Below are 19,374 nucleotides of genomic sequence, written 5' to 3'. Positions count from 1 at the left end.
TTCATGGGAAATGGACTCTCAGTATCCAAACGGACATTTTGTAAGAAGTCTTGGAATGTTAGGTAATTTGGAAACGGAAGTGGCTACCTTGTTGGTAGAGAATTCAATACAAGCCCTTCCATTTACTGATAACCAGGTTTGATTTTTTTTAATTATTTACATTTATATATTCAACAAGTTCAGATATTTCCTCCTTGTTGTTTATTTCTCAAATCATGCATGATTATTACATGTCTGTGGCATGTATGATGGGTTTTCTCTAATCATGATTATTTATTTAAAATCATAGAAACCTCCATTAAAATTCTTATGAACAAGAGATTTTTTCCATTTTTTTCAAAAACTGGTAAGAGAGAATTTAGGAAGTGTTTACAACATAAAAGTTATATACCAGGGTCCGTATTCAAAGGTTTTCTTAAAGTTAAGTAAAAACACAAAATTTTTCCACATAACTGACTGTATTATCTTAAATCGGTATTCAAAGGTTGTATTTTACATATATACTCAAAGCCATTAAAAATGAAATGCGTAATTCGTGAAATATTTCTGGTAAACGTTTTCTTGGGCTTTCCTATCTTATGGCACATAAGTGAAACTTGTGATGGGTCTCTTTTTGTGGAATTCTGGGTTTGAACCCAATATTAGTTCTCGGTAATGAACTTTGTTCGAGCAAACGCAACACTTGTCTTTTTTCACGATTTTAAGCAGTCCCATGTCACACGTTTTGCATGTGCATTCCCTGCACTCTGGCCCTTTAAATAGAGATCAAAATTTCAACATTCAACACTTCGGAAAAATGCCACGCCTTACACAAGAAAACAGGAACAGAGCTATTGGCATGCTGGATCAGGGGGCATCACAGGTAGCCATCGCCAGACACTTTAATGTCCACCCATCGACAATTGCTCGCCTCAGACAAAGCTTCCATGCCACTAGAAGAGTTGCCAATCGACCCCGACCTGGAGCGCCACCTGTAGTAACAACCTCTGCTCAAGATGGCCATATCCGACTACAGCATCTGTGCAACAGGTTCCAGTCAGCTACTCTACTGCCACGGGGACTGCTGGAACATGGCAACGTCAGATCAGCCCAAAAACAATCCGAAGGCGTCTGGCTGCTCTTGGGGGTACGCTGCCGTCGACCTTACCAAGGTCAAATCCTTTTGCATCGTCATCGACTTTCCAGACAGCAATGGGCCGCAAATCAGGGGTATCTGCACAACACACCATGGCGAAATGTCATCTTGGATGAATCCTGATTCAACCTCAGTTTTCCAGATATGGACATCACCGTATCTACCAATGTCCACATCAACGCTTTGCTTGTAACTGCGTGCTGGAAAGGGATCGTTTCGGGGGAGTTGGCGTCATGGTTTGGGATGCTATCAACGTCAACTTTCGGTCCCTGTTGGTGGTGGTCCAAGGCAATCTCAACGCTCAACATTATGTTGACACCATCCTTCATCCGGTGTTGCTTCCATTGCTGGCTCAATATGGCGTCCGTCAACAGAAGGTTTTCCAGCATGGCAACGCCCGACCCCACACTGCCAGGTTGACAAGAGACTTTCTGAACAATCGTTATGTCCGTGTTATGGATTGTCCCGCTATGTCTCCCGACATAAATCCGATCGAACACCTTTGGGATGAACTTGGACGACGGTTTCGAACTCAAGCCGTGCCACCACGAACTGTTGCAGCGTTGGCACAGGCACTCCAAAATCATTGGCAAATAATCCCACAGCGTGTAATGAGACATCTGTGCCAGTCCATGCCATGGCGACTTCAGGCATGTGTAAGAGCTCAGGGTGGACAAACCCGATATTGACTTCAGCTGACCCCTGCTTTGTTTCATGGTTCTCTGATGTTTCGGTTTTGTGCATTTGTAGTGAATTCTTTCATGAAATTATCCACAGATGCTTGTTATCTTGATTTTGTCAATTGTTATGTACATTTTTAAAAGTTGTTGCAGTAAATAAACTTTGAATTTGGCATTGCGTTTTTAAGGGCTTTGAGTATACTGTTTGAATGGCATTTAGTAATTGAACACATTAAAAATAAACACAACAGTTCTTTGGATAACAATTACTATATTTCTATTAAAGCTACGTTTCAACAATGATTCTCTTGTCGTTATCAAGCACAATACTGATACAGACAGAAGGTACGAAATATATATTATATACTATGTACAATCCAAACATTCAATGAAACCATTTAATTAGGAAGACAGTGATCCTTTGATTATAATAATGGAATCATATGCAATAATATCTAATCGTAATGTATACTTAAGTATACTTGGCTATTTGAAAAACTTAACTCCACACTTAAATTATGGAATACTAACATTCGCCAAATAGCATGAATTTTCAATTTATAGAGTACCCTCCAATGCCAAAAATCATGAATTTCTAACATTGCAAGCAAGTTATGCCCCCTTAAGAGCATCACTCTGCTCTATTAAATTCTTAGTTTACATTACTAGGAAAATGTTTGTCGAAATATTATACTGACTCTGTAACACATGAAAATAGTATGATTATAACTTATGATAAATTATGATAGTGTGCATCCTTTGCCGGAACGGCGTGAAAAGGGGTAGGGTTGCCTGTCCAACCTTTGAGTAATCCGTACTCTGAATATTCCGAATTACGACATCAATCAGCTGTCCCGTCACATGATTTCCATTGAATCAACACTGTATAATCTGACCTTCAATCGGTGGGTGTGAAGCCAATTATCGTGAGATTAAAACTCGGTTGCGTAGGTCTTTGTTGATTACTTTGATAATTTTATAATCCCTTATAAGACAGTTGTGACAAATACTCAAGAATACCCACGAATTTTCCCACGAATTATTCACAGTTGTAAAAATATTCCTAGCACCTGTTGGAAACATTCGTTGTGCATGCCGATTGAACTTGAATACCTAAGTTTGTTCACCCTACAGATCTATCCGAACCGTGTGACGAAGACCTGGACATAGAACGACAGATTATCAATGAATACTTGACACCAAAGACAAGTGTGCGATCAACTGAAGACGATGAAGAAGATAAATTAACGACAGACTTGACCCATTCAAAGTGCCTACGCATGTTATATGAAATAAAAATTAATGTAATAAAATTTTAAATGTACAGAAAGGTTTATCATTTTTATACGCCCACATTTTCATGTGGACGTATATTGTCGTCGCCCCTGTCCGTCCGGACGTCCGTCCGTCCGTCCACAATTTGTTTGTGGACCCTCTACAGGTCACAATTCTTGTCCGATTTTGACGAAACTTGAAATATAGCTTTATCCCAAAAAAATCTCGGCTGCTTTCGATATTGGCATGTATCGGATCGAAATTTCATGGATTATGGCCCCTGTTTGTACGAAAAATCACGTTTTTAGCTTGTGGACCCTATAGAGGTCACAATTTTTATCGGATTTTGTTGAAACTTAAAATGTAAGTTTATAACCCAAAGATCTCAGTTCCTTTCGATATTCGCGCATATCGGACTGTAACTTCCTGAATTATGGCCCCTGTTTGTACGAAAAATCGCGTTTTTAGCTTGTGGACCCTATAGAAGTCATAATTTTTATCCGATTTAAAAATCCGTATAATGATATCACCGTTACACCCTAAGGACGACTGAGATCGAAATTCGTGAAAATCGGCCCAAAATTGACAGACAAAATGGCCGCCGTTCGTTCTCAAATAACGTAAAAATATGGTATATCAAGGTTGTGGACCCTATAGAGGTCACAATTTTTATCCGATTTTGTTGAAACTTGAAATGTAAGTTTATAACCCAAAGATCTCTGTTCCTTTCGATATTCGCGCATATCGGACTTTAACTTCCTGAATTATGGCCCCTGATTGTACGAAAAATCGCGTTTTTAGCTTGTGTACCCTGTAGAAGTCATAATTTTTATCCGATTTAAAAACCCGTATTATTATATCACCGTTACACCCTAAGGACGACTGAGTTCGAATTTCGTGAAAATCGGCCTAAAATTGACAGACAAAATGGCCGCCGTTCGTTCTCAAATAGCGTAAAAATATGGTATATCAAGGTTGTGGACCCTATAGAGGTCACAATTTTTATCCGATTTTGTTGAAACTTGAAATGTAAGTTTATAACCCAAAGATCTTGGTTCCTTTCGATATTCGCGCATATCGGACCGTAACTTCCTGAATTATGGTCCCTGATTGTAGGAAAAATCACGTTTTTAGCTTGTGGACCCTATATATGTCATAATTTTTATCAGATTTAAAAAAACCTATTATTATGTCACCGTTACACCCTAAGGTCGACGGAGTTCGAATTTCGTGAAATTTGGCCCAAAATTGACAGACAAAATGGCTGCCGTTCATTCTCAAATAGCGTAAAAATATGGTATATCAAGGTTGTGGACCCTATAGAGGTCACAATTTTGATCCGATTTTGATGAAACTTGAAATACATATTTATAACCCAAAGATCTTGGTTCCTTTTGATATTCGCACATATTGGATCATAACTTCCTGAATTATGGCCCTTGACTGTACGAAAAAATCACGTCTTTTTTTGAGCTTGTTCTCTGTCCATCTCTTGCAAAATGTGGGCGTATCTTGCATGGCAACCGCTTGTTAAAGGGAATAACGTTCTGGGGATTATAATAATTATAATTAATTACATTATAATAATACTTCCGGTTTTCGAAGATAATACTTCCGGCTTTGAGAAAACTGAGTATTCTGACACTCTGCGTAATCTGACATATTGTAACGATCCCGTACAATGTCGGATTTGACAGAGTCCACTGTATATGGGAATGAGTTGTAAAAAATAAACCATGCCTTGCTTCTAGCGGTAGTATAAATAATTTCTGAAATCTGTAAAGCCATGTCATCACAAATGAATTTAACTTTATTATATGACAGTCGTGGAAACATGATTAAGCAATACGAACGTGGTAAATGATCCTTGGCTATCTCGGTGGTAGTAACCTTATACTCTATTATGGCACTACAACATAAAGCTGACAATGAAAAAAAAATAATTTGAGGCCAGCTACGCTCGGCGACATTGTCTTTGTTTCAATATGAATCCCCCAATATGGGTGTCACACATGGGGGGGTCTGGGGGGGGGGGGGGGTCTGAATATACTTGGACCCCCCCCAAAAAAAATTTACATAGTAGGCCCTAACTCCTATTTATTTACAACAATTATTAGGATTAGTTAAGATTCTATCTGTATAAAAGCTGTACATATCCTAATATGGTTTATACTGCTAAAATAAAACACAGAGATAATAATCCTGGAAACATGTGTGAAGTAAAAAGTACCTGTGTTCCATAAAATTGTGTCTAGTTAGCCTGTCAGTAATATTTTGTTAATTTTTTTCTGCCACTTATCAGAGTGAATCGCATGTAGGTACCCAAAAACATAACCGCCTAAACCAAATATTTATCGCCCACTCAGCCAGCAACGTAACTATAATGCTTTTGCACGCGGTGTCTTGGTAGACATCATGGCCACATGGTGTTTGTTTATATTTTTAAGGGGTTTTAAAAAATGGGTTAGGGTTAGGGGTTAGGGTTGCGCCCCCCCCCCCAATATATATTTCACGGCTACGCCTCTGCCCATAGGTCACTTAAAGTTAAGTGGATTTTTCTCACTTAAACTGGACTTTGAATACCACTAAAATACTAAACACTTAAAATTTAAGGCAGCTTAACTTTGAGAGAGAGAGAGAGAAATGGGGTTTAACGTCCACTCGACACAAACTAGGTCATTTCGGGACTAACATATGGTTTAATTTTATTTACATAATTCGCTTGCGCGTAGGGGTCTTTAGCAGTGGGAGGAAACCGGAGGACCCGGAGAAAACCCACGAGGTTGGACAGGCGACCCTACTCCTTGCCACGTACAACCGGGGATTCGAAACCACGCCAGTCGACTCAATGACAGACTTTATGATACAGCGCGCGCACGCTAATCATTCAGCCATCCAACCCCCCCTTAACTTTGAGGGACAATTTGATACTTAACAGTGCCTTTGAATACCACTTGCCCTTAGCTTACAGGAAGTTACGTATATTTAAGTGAAAGCTAGTAGTTAAGGGCCTATCTTAGACTTAAGATATCCTTTGAATACAGACCCTGTTGTTACAATGGCTTCATTAGATTTTACCATTTGTAATAGTAAAAACTTTATTTATAATCCTTTATATTGGTATATATTATATAGATTAAGGAACTACCATCAGATACGAGTGATAATCCCTGGACAATGACTGATGAAGAAATAAGTAGACGTCGTGATTTACGTAGAAGTCATCTTGTATTTAGTATAGATCCTAAAGGTTGTGAAGATGTTGATGATACATTAAGTATAAGGTACATATCGTATATCCTAATATTTATTTAAGATGTTGTAAGCATAGGTATAGATTTTTTATGTATTGTAGCATCATTAAAGGGTCATTCCACTTCAAATCACCTGATGAGGTAAACTGTACCCCTTTGATTTTGGTGAAATTTCTTTTGAATACACTTGGTTTGGCTGTAAAAGCTGATGTTATGAAATTTTTACATTTGACTCATTCAAGTTTGGTGACATGTATTTCCAGAAACATGAGAGCTTGAGTTAAAAATTGACAGAAATGTCATTGGCCCTATTGGTCAATTTACATGACATTAAAACTAACATATTTTTCAAATCCCCATTTTAAAACATGGCTACGGTCAAACTCCCCGTGGAACTATAAAACTCAACATAGAGAATATTTCACATATAATAATTATCTGTTGAAATTATATAGAGTCGATCTGGGACCTTAAGGATAACCTCATACTTTGTGGCACTAATGTGATTTGATTTGATGTCTATTACATGGATTAAAAGAAAATTTCCTACTAACTAAAGATCTCCAAATTTATTGTTGGGGAGCTTTCTTTATGGAATTGCTCAGACAGAAGATCCATTTCACAAAAATGTGTATTTTATTTTATTTTACCAGAGAATTAGAGAATGGTAATATGGAACTTGGTGTACATATAGCAGATGTTACATATTTTACAGAAGGTGGTAGTTTAACTGATATAGAAGCTAGATCAAGATCTACAACAGTTTATCTATCTGATAGAAGATATGATATGATACCACCTATACTCAGTTCAAACTTATGTTCTTTAATAAGTGGGGTTGATAGGTAAAAAATATACATAAATTTTAAAAAAATATTTTTTTTGATCTTTGTCCTGTCACTGGCACCAGCTCTTGTATTTCTGATGTGTAAAGGCCTTATTTGATGAAATACTCAGGACTTTGGTGAAATTGAGAGTGAACGTTAATGATAATTTCTCCAATGTTAGTATTATATTTATTAGACATTTTCTGAATTCTCCATTACACTGTGTTGAAATAAAACACAATCTGATAAAACATTTATTGCATAAGTAATATTTTTATCTATTATAGCAACTACATTTAGCATAATCTTGTATATGAGCTCTATTGATGTCAAGCTGACAGCAGCATGCAATTCTGAAATAGTCTATACAGGCTGTATTTTGACAAGGACATCGATCTGTTGGTCATTGAAAGTGATGGGAAAATTTTATTTCCCTTCAATAACACACACCCCTAGTTCAGGGTGGAAGTATGTTTGTTAACTTTTTTGTCATATAAAGTATTTTATAATCTACTGTACGTTTGTTAATGTATTTATTATTGTCTGTATTTTATCAGATATGCTATGAGTGTAATATGGGAAATGACAAAAGATTATGAAGTAAAAAAGGTTTGGTATGGAAGAACAGTTATACAATCAAACTATAAACTATTTTATGAGGTAATTAAATTCACTTTACATAATTTCACAGTAAATTTGAATGCAATTGTGCAAAACATTAGATTTTGTAACATACAATTTAAAAAAAAATATTTTTTTTTTTTAGTGGAGTGCTAATTTTTGGAGATTTCTTGTTTTCTTTAGATAGCTCAGAGAATAAATGAAGGAGCTGATGATGATGAGATTATAGAAAATATACCTGAATTACAAGGTCTTGATCAGAAAGAACTAGATATAAGGTATATATAAATATATATATCATCTGTATACCAGATGAAATGAAACAAAATGGGGCTTAAGGTCCTACTACATGTAGCTAATGAAGACGGGCATACACCATTCCATGTGCTATGAGTGAAATTTTGCCTGAACAGCACTATGGCCTCCTCTTATTTCTGATTCCAACTTCACAAGTTCTTTTATGTGCATGCCAATGTGTACACAGGACCTCTAGACAGGCCCTCCTTCCTGCACCAAGTTTTTTTTTTATTGATATGTTATTGTTGTAAATTGATAGACTTGGTGAATTAAGATGGGCTGTTAATAAACTAATGAGTGTAGCTAGAATATTAAAGTCTAGAAGAGCTAGTGGTGGTGGATTAGAGTTAGATAGTGTTGAAGTTAGAGTAGAGATGGAAGAATCAGATGTTGAAAACCTGACACCAAAAGATGTAAGTCATCATTTACTAATTTATCTTACTAATATAAATCATCCAAATTTCTACCTTCAATTTAGAAATGTCCTATGTTTCTGCTCTATCCGGTCTAATAGAGACAGACTTACACCATGTATAATGAAGCTTTGTTTATGTCCACACCAACATGTACATAGGAACTCGTTTTTTTCATTCCATCCAAATGACTAGATGCTGTTCCTGCCAGACCCTATCTCCTGCGTCATTGATAACCTAAACCACGCTCGGCTAACACCGGGATCAAACCCAGGACCTATAGATCAGCAAGCCAGCGCCTTACTTACTGAGCCACTGTGGCTTAGAATTTTCTTTAAAAAGTTATGAGTCTATTGACAATTTAAAATAAAAAAATTGGGGTAAATAACATCATTTCTATCTCGATAGTTTTGAGTTTTGACCTCTTCGATACAATATTACTTGTGTAGAAGATTCTCACTATGTTTATGCATTTATCATCCAGCATTTAGAAGTACATGAAACTATAGCAGAATGTATGATATTTGCTAATCACTGGGTAGCCAAAAAAATAGTTGAACATTTTCCAAATCAAGCATTGGTAAGTTTTAAAAGCATACAATAAACTTTTAAACCTCCGAAAGGATTGTCTATCCTTGCTACTTGGGTAAATTTCTCCACAATGTATTTTTAAGAACATTTTTGTTTTGTTCAAATTATAATTCGAAAGCTTTAGATCAGAGTTAGCTTTGTAAAATTTTAGTCTTTTCCTTTGATTTGCCTTCAATATTTCTCTGAATTATTCTCTGAGAATTTTACTAACAGAAGTCACCCTGTGAATTTTAATGACATCACAGATATTTATAAATATGAATAGTTTTAAGAATATTAATTGTCTATGGTGTAATGTTTTTGTTTGTAGCTACGTAATCACCCATCACCCAGACAAGATCAGTTTGATATGTTGATCAAGTGTGCTGCATCTAGAGGTTTTAATATTGACACTACATCTAATAAAAGTCTAGCAGAATCATTAAATAAATGTGTTGATGTTAATGATCCAACTGTCAATAAGGTATAATATCTATTTCTACTCCATATTGTTTTATTCACAGACATATACTGGTACCCATATTTTAAAAAATTCATCAGCCCAATAGTTTGCTTGGCAATGTTTGTCTCCGCAAGCAAGTATTAAAGGGGAAATCTTAGATTTCACAGGGTAGCCGTCCATATAACTGTGTTTATGTAGACAAATTAAATGCTGTAATATGACGAAATAACCCAAATAGCTATGTCTGAAAATTTCAGCTGAAAATATTGAGTCATTCAGGGATTCCTTTGTTGAATTGTTGTACAAGAGACTTGTTAACAGTGATGATCTCTTACCACTATTACTTAGGCAAGTTTGTAGACATGTATATCCATACACTTGCATGGAATCGGGGAACTAGTCATCAAAAACCTATTAAAGGTGAAAGCTTGTATTCCCAGGAAAATGTACCAGAGAACATCTGATAGTTGTACAGAGTATTCCATTAAATATACCCATTTGATTCAATATGATTTATCTGATACGCCTCCATTAAACATCGTTTGATACGGTACTGAACTTATATTTACACTGACCAATGGTAAATAACCTAGATACATATTTTAGTCTTGTATGTTTTGCGGAAAAGTTGTACTATATAGTTTATTAGATACCTCTTCTCTATACAAATAAACAATTTTATAGTTTTACTCAGATGATATAGTTTGACATGTAAATGTAAGGTAAATTGTACTATCCTGCCATTGACTAGGATATTTTGAGTTTCAAAATGACTTTACACAAGTGCTATAAAGGTATTAAGAAGGCTATTTTATTTGTGAATATCATAAAGAGAGGAACAATTGTTTTTAAAACGGTGGAATTATTACGAGTATCCATTTTCAATTCCAATACAGAATATAAATTGAAATTTGTAATTGTGTGATATAAATACTGTTATATTTCAGTTATTACGTCAGTTAGCTGTTTATGCCATGTCTACAGCCCAGTATTTCTCTACAGGATCTATAGCACATGATCAGTTCTTTCATTATGGTCTAGCTTTAGATCTATATACACATTTTACCTCACCTATCAGACGATATGCTGATATAATAGTAAGTATACTGTACCAACCTCACTACAATTTCATGCATATATTTATGGTTCTATTACCATAACAATTTAGTGGTTGAGTGTGAGTGGTCTAATGTGTATAAATAGGTCATAAGGTCTGTCATTGAATCAAGTGGCATGGTTTCAATCCCAAGCTTAAACATGACATGGAGTGTGGTCGCCTACCCAACCTCATGGGTTTTGTCCAGGTCGTCCAGTTTCCTCCCACATAAAGACCCCTACACACAAGTAAATTATTGAAATAAAAGAATAGTACCACCATCACACTTTTTGGGACACAATAACTCTCTTTCTAATTGAGCTAGAATGTTCAAACTTAGTGTAGGTGTTTATTGGATCAATGTCTTGATGGAGTTCGAAGATGAGCATTTCCTGCTTAGGGTAAGCAGACATAAGCAATTTGATTGGTTGATGCTTTGGGACACGATAACTTTAGTTGTAATTAAGTGAAAGTGATGAAACTTGGTGCATAGTTTCATTACATCAATACCTTGACCAAGTTTGATAATGAGCATTTTCTGCTCAGGGTAAGCAGAGCGATAAGCAATTTGATTGGTCGAGACTTTGGAACACAATAACACTCCTTCTAATTGAGGTAGAATGTTCAATCTTGGTGTAGGCATTCATTAGGTGAATACCTTGATGGCGTTCGATGATGAACATTGTCTGCTTATGGTAACTTATGGTAACAACGATAACTTTAGTTGTAATTAAGTGAGAGTGATGAAACTTGGTGCATAGTTTCATTACATCAATACCTTGACTAAGTTCGATAATGAGCATTTTGTGCTCAGGGTAAGCAGAGCGATAAGCAATTTGATTGGTCGAGACTTTGGAACACAATAACACTCCTTCTAATTGAGGTAGAATGTTCAATCTTGGTGTAGGCATTCATTAGGTGAATACCTTGATGGAGTTCGATGATGAACATTGTCTGCTTATGGTAAGCAGAGATAAGCAATCTGATTGGTTGATGCTTTGGGGCACGATAACTTTGGTTATAATGAAGCGAGAGCATATAAGTTTGATGGTGAGAATTTTCTGCTTAGGCTAAGGAACGATAAGCAATTTGATTGGTCAAAACTTTGGAACATAACAACTCTGCTTTTAATTGAGGTAGAATGTTTAAACTTGATGTAGATGTTCATTAGGTGAATGTCTTGACTGAATTCAATGATTAACATTTTGAGCTGAAGCTAAGCAGAGCTAATCAATTTCATTGGTCGATGCTTTGGGACAAGATAATCTTGATTCTATCTGATAGAGAGTGATGAAACTTAGTGTATAGTTTGATTGCTCGATACTTTGAAAAAAAATAATTGTCGGTTAATTAGTATGTGTCATCTATTTATTTTGGGATTTCAGTGGGGGACATCAGCCTCACTGTTGGCTTGTTTTCTCTTAATAACAGTTGACACTTAACATATTTTTGTCAGATGACATTCCTTTTAAGGCTTTATCATTCCATATTTAATGTAGATTCGGGGGTCAACAAATTATAAACTTCTTAAAAACAACTGTTTGTGTAGGTAAACATTGAAACTTTATGTTATTATTACAGGTCCATAGACAGTTATTAGCAGCTATTGGTGTAGATAATAGTGATAATTTACCCAGTAATAAAATATTAGATGAATTAGCTGATCATATCAATATTAAACACAAGGTATATATATTATATTAAAACATGTACCATAGCAATATTAATCTCACCCACAACTTAGGATTTTTACATAATATAACGCTGATGTGTATAATTTATAACTAACATTTTCTTTATGTTAAATTGCAGGAAATGTTAAATATTTTGTTTATGTCTTTGTTTTTAGGCAGCACAGAATGCTCAAAGAGATTCACAGGAATTGTTCCAGTCTCTATATTTTAAAGATAAGAAACCTGATGATGAACAGTGTATAGTAGATGCTGTTATATTTCAACTACGTATCAATGGATTCTTGGTTTTTATTCCCAGGTATTTCTTCTGTGTATTCTATATCATCTATTTAAATTTCCGTACAAAATCGTTCCAAGTGATGATGGATTTTCAAATCAAACATTGCAGAATTTAAATATGTAATAATCTTAATTTACAAAAGAATGGAGGTTAACATCCCATGCTTATTTTAGAAGGATAGCATTGTAGGCCATAACATAGGTGGTAACATTGAAAGATCTATAAACTAAACTAGAGTTTATTGCTCTATCCAGTTACTAAATGCCTCTCAAAGATCATGAAAGATCTCTTCTCAGAATTTGGAAATTAAAGCTTATGATATACATATTAATTACAAAATGACATAGGTATGTATATTGTTGGGAGATCACATTACTTTCCTGGAAAAGGTTATAGCAACATCACATCATAGTTGTAGGAGCAAATTAGCAGAAGAACCATTGTTTAAAAATCAGTAATATATATACCAAAATAAAGTAACAAGTATGATAAATTCTCTTTTGAAAATATTTTATATATATAGATATGGTATTAAAGGGCCTGTATATTTAAGAAATAAAGAAGGTCAAGTTGTGTTTATTGGTAAAGATGAAAGACCAGAATGGACGTCTGGTACATTAGTTAGAGATGATAAATCAATCACAGTAAACACTCTACATAATTCTCATAAATATTCTCTATTTCATCATATTACAGTAAGTATTTCATACTAATGTTACAAAACTTACAATATCAAGTTTATGTTATATCAGAGTAAATACATCATTACATACATCTATAAGCATGAGATTTTCATCTTAAATCAAACCTGTTTCAACCATGTTTTATTATATAAATAAAACACATGTTGGATTGCCTTTATTTCAGATATGGCTCGAAATTTTTAACAGGTGGTATTTGAACTCTGATTTGTGTCACTGTTGGCTTGAGAACATTTCAAAACACTCAAATGTGGGAGCAATGCATGAAATCTGCTGTTTTTGGTTGTTTTCTAATTACTTTTTTTCTGAAAATTAATGTATACTAACTTCAAAGCTAAATATATCTCAGACTTTTTTTATTCAAAAAAGATAATTCCATGTAACAATACCAGTATCTTGTACAACACATGTCACAACAGATCAGAGTTGGTTGAGAAACGTTACCCAAAGTTTAGAATACATGTGACAAAGGACAGTAATTTGTGCAAAAACATAATCAAAAACAAGAAGTCAGTAATGAGATAATTTTTCAGACAATATCTAATTGTTCATATCTAAAATGTAGTACAATTGATTAAAGAAAACAAATCAAAATTATGAAGGGTAGAAAATCTCTTGACTTGGATTCGATCAGAATAAAATAAGGCACATCAAAAGGTTTTACCCAACAGATCAGAGGATGTTAAATCTTGTGATATTTTCAACTCATTATATCTTTGTAAATACTGAACAGAATTAAACCATTTTTGATATTCCTTATAGAGGTTCAACTTTCACAATATTGAAGTTTGCAAGGCAGTCAAAATCCCTCAGAAGCCGATCAACAGCCAGACCCAGCTGGGAAACGGCACTACATAACAATATATCAATAACTAAATTCAATTTGAAGATGTTGTACTAGGTTGAATACAAATGCTATCATTTCTAAATCTAGGTCCAGATATCATTACAATTATCTAGAGCTCATTCAGCTTCTCTTCGTCTAGAACTATTAGATAATAAACCATTAAAAGATGATAACAGTACATTATATGGTAACCAGAATACAGATAGATCAAATATTGTAAAGGTTAGCTTACTATCTGTTTATCATTATAATAAATAGGATTAATGGATTTTTTTCTTCTGGTAATCCCTAAATGCACTTATTGAATTATACTGTTTTTATGATTGAAATAGTTTCATATACAAACAGTTACCAAGTAAATATCTGATTATTGTTCAGTTTCACAAATATATTTTTATAAATCTCAATATGCATAAACGACAAAGTCGTGTAAGCTTGACTCATGCACATGTTAAATCTACAATAAATAAACTATAGAATATAGCATGTGGGCAGTAGTATAGTGTGCTACATACAGTGCACTTTAGCAAATCCATTGGAATGTCACTGCATTTGAAAAGCTGTAGTAGTTATAATGTGATATATCCCATTTTATAATGACAAGACTCGTGGTATTCTCAATATTTATATAATTATCTTACAGGAAGTACAAAGCACAATGATAAAAGAAAGTGAGAAAGAGTTACCTTCTCATGATCTTGGCCCGAACTTTGCAGCATTGAAACAAGAATTTGGACAGACAGATGATTCAAAGAGTCTTTATCATATCTTTGAAACATTTAAAAAAATATCATTGAAGCCATTATGATTGTAAGACAGAAGATTTTATTTGCTTATTTATGTTTTTTCCAACTCTAATTAGATACAAAGAGGATTTATGATCATTATTACGCTGAGAAGAAATAAAAATGTATCACTGATTTGACTTGAATTGCTGGTGAGACATAATGCAACTAAAGTGCATGATTGTAGGCTGGACACTTACTGACACAAGAAAATCTGGTTATATCTTACAGGGGAGTCATATGCTGTGTACACATTGGCATGCATGTAAAAGAACCCTTGACAGTTGGAATTCAATTGCTGTCTGGGAAAATTTCCCTCATTGCACATTGCATGGTGAATGCCTGTCTTCGTTAGCCCCGTTGGTGGATAAAGTAGTATACAAACCCTGTTTCATTCTGTCACAAAGTGACCTCAGGTTCTTTAACTTACTTGCCCCCTTTTCCAAATTTCCAACAAACAACACAACTAATTAATTTATTTTAAATATGTATATTGTACAATCAATTTACATATACAATTTAAGAGGTTTTTACAAAATTAAATGCGTTAAAGTTACAGTTCATTCCGGCATTTAATACTCTGTTGCTTTAATTCAATCAATCCTCCTGGTTAGCATTCAGATTAATTTTCCGTCTTAATTCCACCATCCCAATTGCGTAAGTTGTTTTTTTAAAACATTTTAAACCCGAACACAAATTCTCGGAAAACACAAAACCTTCACATGTCACAGATCTATTTCTCGTATTCACCTAGACTCACTAATTGTATTAAAACTTCACCAAGATTGAAATGTACTTCACCAAGACTACATGCGTACGATTCACAAAGTTCACCAAGATTAAACTACAATATGATTCACAGGTTACCCCTGGGTTGAAATATGATTTATATCGATCACCTAGACATTACCGGTTAAATGTTATTTCATCAAGGAACGGATTCATCACATTTAAATACATCGTATTTAATTACCAGGTTCTAAGCATCTGAAGCCAGTCATTGGTGTTACCGTAGATATTGAAAAACAGTCATGTCTGGTCCTTTAAAATCTCTCTGATCTAAGTAGAGAAAACAGCCATGTCTATCCTGTAACTTATTTTAAACCTCTCTGACAAACTTTTCTAATTCCTACACCAAGAAACTTTTAGTCACTCAAACATCCAATCAGAATTATACACCACCTGCACATGCATCACAATCCAGACACATTCATTACTTTACACCCTCATTACCTAACTTGCTCAGACATACCAACAATCGTTCTGTAAAAACAACGCATATATACTATTCAAAAAAAGTAGGGGATATTTGATTTTTAAGTGTTATTAAAGTCACCTAATGAAACTGACGAAGAAACAAATGACAAAATGAAATGAAGTTCACATTCATCGATTTATTCCAAATGATCGTTAGACTAAGTAAGGCACAGACTGACCATTATAAGGGTAAAATGATACCCGGGGTCAAACAGCAAAGTTACCACAGCATCACAACCAAGTCAGTAACGGGTAAATCCTCCTCTGTTTGCCAAACAAGCATTGATCCGACGTGGCATACTCCTAATGAGACGTCTAAGGTCATTTTGGTCCAGATTGTCCCATTCCTGTTGCAACGCAGCAGCAAGTTCTTGGACATTGGCAGGACGTTGTTGACGTTGACGTAACCTCTGTCCAAGCATGTCCCAGACATGCTCGATGGGGGAGAGGTCGGGACTCAGTGCTGGCCAAGGTAATGTGGTGATGTTCTGTTGTTGGAGGTAACCTGTAACGATCCTGGCCCTGTGACATCTTGCGTTGTCATCCTGGAAGATGAAACGGCGGCCATGACGTCGTGCGAACGGCACAACATGGACTGCCAAGATGTTGTCCCGGTAGTACTGGCCTGTAACACGCCCTGCAACAACATGTAAAGCCGTTCTTCCAGCAACAGTGATGCCTCCCCACACCATAACAGAACCACCCCCAAATCGATCATGTCTGATGACGTTAACGTCTTGGAAGCGCTCGTTTCGACGACGCCACACCCTCCTACGTCTGTCCAAAAAATCAACAGTGAACCTTGACTCATCTGAAAACATCACATTGCTCCAGCGTCGATTATCCCAGTGTTGACGATCCCTACACCAACGACGTCTTGCCTGAATGTGATGATCTCTCAAACAAGGGATCACGCGAGGACGTCGGGCGCGAAGGTGACCCCTATGCAGTCGATTCCGAATCCTCTGGCCACTCACTCTCACACCAGTGTCTGTTTGAAGACGAGCGCTGATCTGATTTGCTGTGATGGCACGATTTCTCAAGGCCAAGGTACGGATAAATCGATCCTGGGCTTGAATTGTCGCCCTTGGTCGACCTGAGCGTGGTCTGTCCTGTACAGATTGTGTATCACGGTATCTGGACCATAGCCTGCTTATGACAGACTGAGAAACATTCATCGTCCGCGCCACAACCGCCTGTGTTGTGCCGATCTGTAGCATGCCAAGGGCACGTAACCTTTCATTTTGGGTAAGCCGACGCATATCAAAATTTGTTTTCTGGTCACTAAAACAATTAAACTGATGTTTCCACCCTGGAATTCAATGCCACAATGACTGTAACATTCAAAGTCAGAGTCGTGCAAATCTTGGGTTGGACCCCCATGATGATCCCAAGCATGACCTGCATTCCATGCGGTAGCTATTGGTGCGTTTGGGCGTCACATGTAACTGGAAATGTTTCTTCTGTTAGGTTCTATAGTGACTTTTTTCGTAGTCATTTGCATATTTTAGTATTATGCCCCCAAAATCAAATATCCCCTACTTTTTTTGAATAGTATACATTGAAAATAATTAAACTTTATTAACCTGTACAACCCTTAATAAATGTCTTTAAAAGAAATAAATATTCCCTTTAGCCATGTACCAAATTAATTAGGTACCCTAAATCACAGAAATAAACCATGTCACAATTATACATAGCAAATTAACATACCAATTGTGACACATTCATTATATCTTATAAAGTTGACTGTTCATTTACTAAAATATAAAATTCACAATGCAAGCAGTATATTGTTTTTTTAAATTTGTTTGATTGTATATTGTCGTAACACTTGAGGGAAATCGGCCTGTAAAATGTTAATAATGATGTGAGTTTGCAGCAAATTTTAGAAAGTAACTCAATTTTTTGTGATTTATGAACATGCACATATATAGCTAGTGCTATTATTATCATCATTATATAGTATCATTATTATCATTGTGGGTTTATATTGTAAATAAACTAATCATCTTCTGATTGAGCTAAATCTAAATAATGAATTGTTGAATATATATTACATTGTTAAATAAAATACAGAATCTATTTTGTCACCAGTTTTGTTCAATAATTACAAATTGTAATTGGATTTTGTTAGCAGTTTTGTTTAATAATTACAAATTGTAATTGGAGACATAATCAGTGTGATTTTCTTCTAGAGCAAGTGGACCTTGCTATTAAGGATGTCCAAATATAGGGCCTGGGATCAAAGCTGTTCAAAAATACATGTGCTAATAATTGATACCGAAAGAATCCCGGACTCAGTAAGGCCCATTATCAGAATTCCCTAGATTGTGCAGAAAAGTCCACATTAGCAATATGAACAGTTACTTTTTTTGTCCCCTGCCTTTGCATTTAGTTTCAATACATCAGTACCTTGACTAAGTTTGATGATCATTATTTGATTGTAGTTGAGATTGAGTGATGAATCTTTAGTGAAGGGTTTAATCAATACCTTGATTAAGTTCAATAATGAGCATTATGAGTTCAGGTTAAGCAGAATGGTAAGTAATTTGATTGTGCGATGCTTTGTAAGAAGTTAAACGTCTCAAGTAATTAATATTAAAGACTGTTGTCTATTTATTTTGGGATTAAGGCAGGGAACATCAACCTCACTGTTAGCTTGGGTTTTTGTTTAGGAGAAAAATATTTTTTTCTAAGAATAAGACTATAGAGCACATTAATTTGACACATATGCATGATTTTTTCATGAAGGTAATTTGAGACAAACTTTTATCCAAATCAGGTCCTAATTAACAGAGATAGCCTCACTGAAATAAGCACCAGTAGCCAGATTAGGTCAACTTTAAGAATCCATGGATATTAAGTCAGTGTGCACCTTTACATACACATATGTCCCAAGTTTGATCTGGGTTTGTGATTCTTGTGTGGTTTCCCCTTGTCAGTGGTGCAGGATGGAGAGCCTGATTAAGGAACAGTCCAGTAATTTGGATGGTACGGAAAACGAGATCCAGTGTACACCGTGGAGTACTTGTAAAAGAACCCTGAACAGTTGGAATTCAATTGCTGCCTGGGCAAAATTCCCTCATAGCACACAGCATGGTGTATGGCCTTCTTCATTAGCCTGGTTGGAACAGAAAAGTGGGGCTTTAAACCTCATTTCATCATCCACTTGTGAT

At 35.5% G+C, this 19,374-nt stretch overlaps 1 protein-coding gene across 1 annotated transcript; it reads left to right on the top strand.

Moving 5' to 3' along the window:
• The first annotated feature begins 7,946 nt into the window (after positions 1-7,946).
• LOC126818223 (DIS3-like exonuclease 1) lies at positions 7,947-15,073 on the top strand. The gene is made up of 10 exons (XM_050545509.1): positions 7,947-8,070; positions 8,349-8,502; positions 8,987-9,082; positions 9,404-9,556; positions 10,483-10,632; positions 12,213-12,317; positions 12,481-12,623; positions 13,129-13,300; positions 14,241-14,375; positions 14,797-15,073. The coding sequence occupies exons 2-10, from the start codon at positions 8,383-8,385 to the stop codon at positions 14,959-14,961; spliced, it is 1,239 nt and encodes a 412-aa protein (XP_050401466.1). The 5' UTR covers positions 7,947-8,070; positions 8,349-8,382; the 3' UTR covers positions 14,962-15,073.
• Positions 15,074-19,374: the final 4,301 nt, after the last annotated feature.

This window comes from Patella vulgata, chromosome 4 (assembly GCF_932274485.2).
Source record: "Patella vulgata chromosome 4, xgPatVulg1.2, whole genome shotgun sequence".
Taxonomy (NCBI): Eukaryota; Metazoa; Mollusca; class Gastropoda; family Patellidae; genus Patella; species Patella vulgata.
Note: the sequence above shows the minus strand (reverse complement) of the source record. Positions and strands in the feature narration are given on the sequence as shown.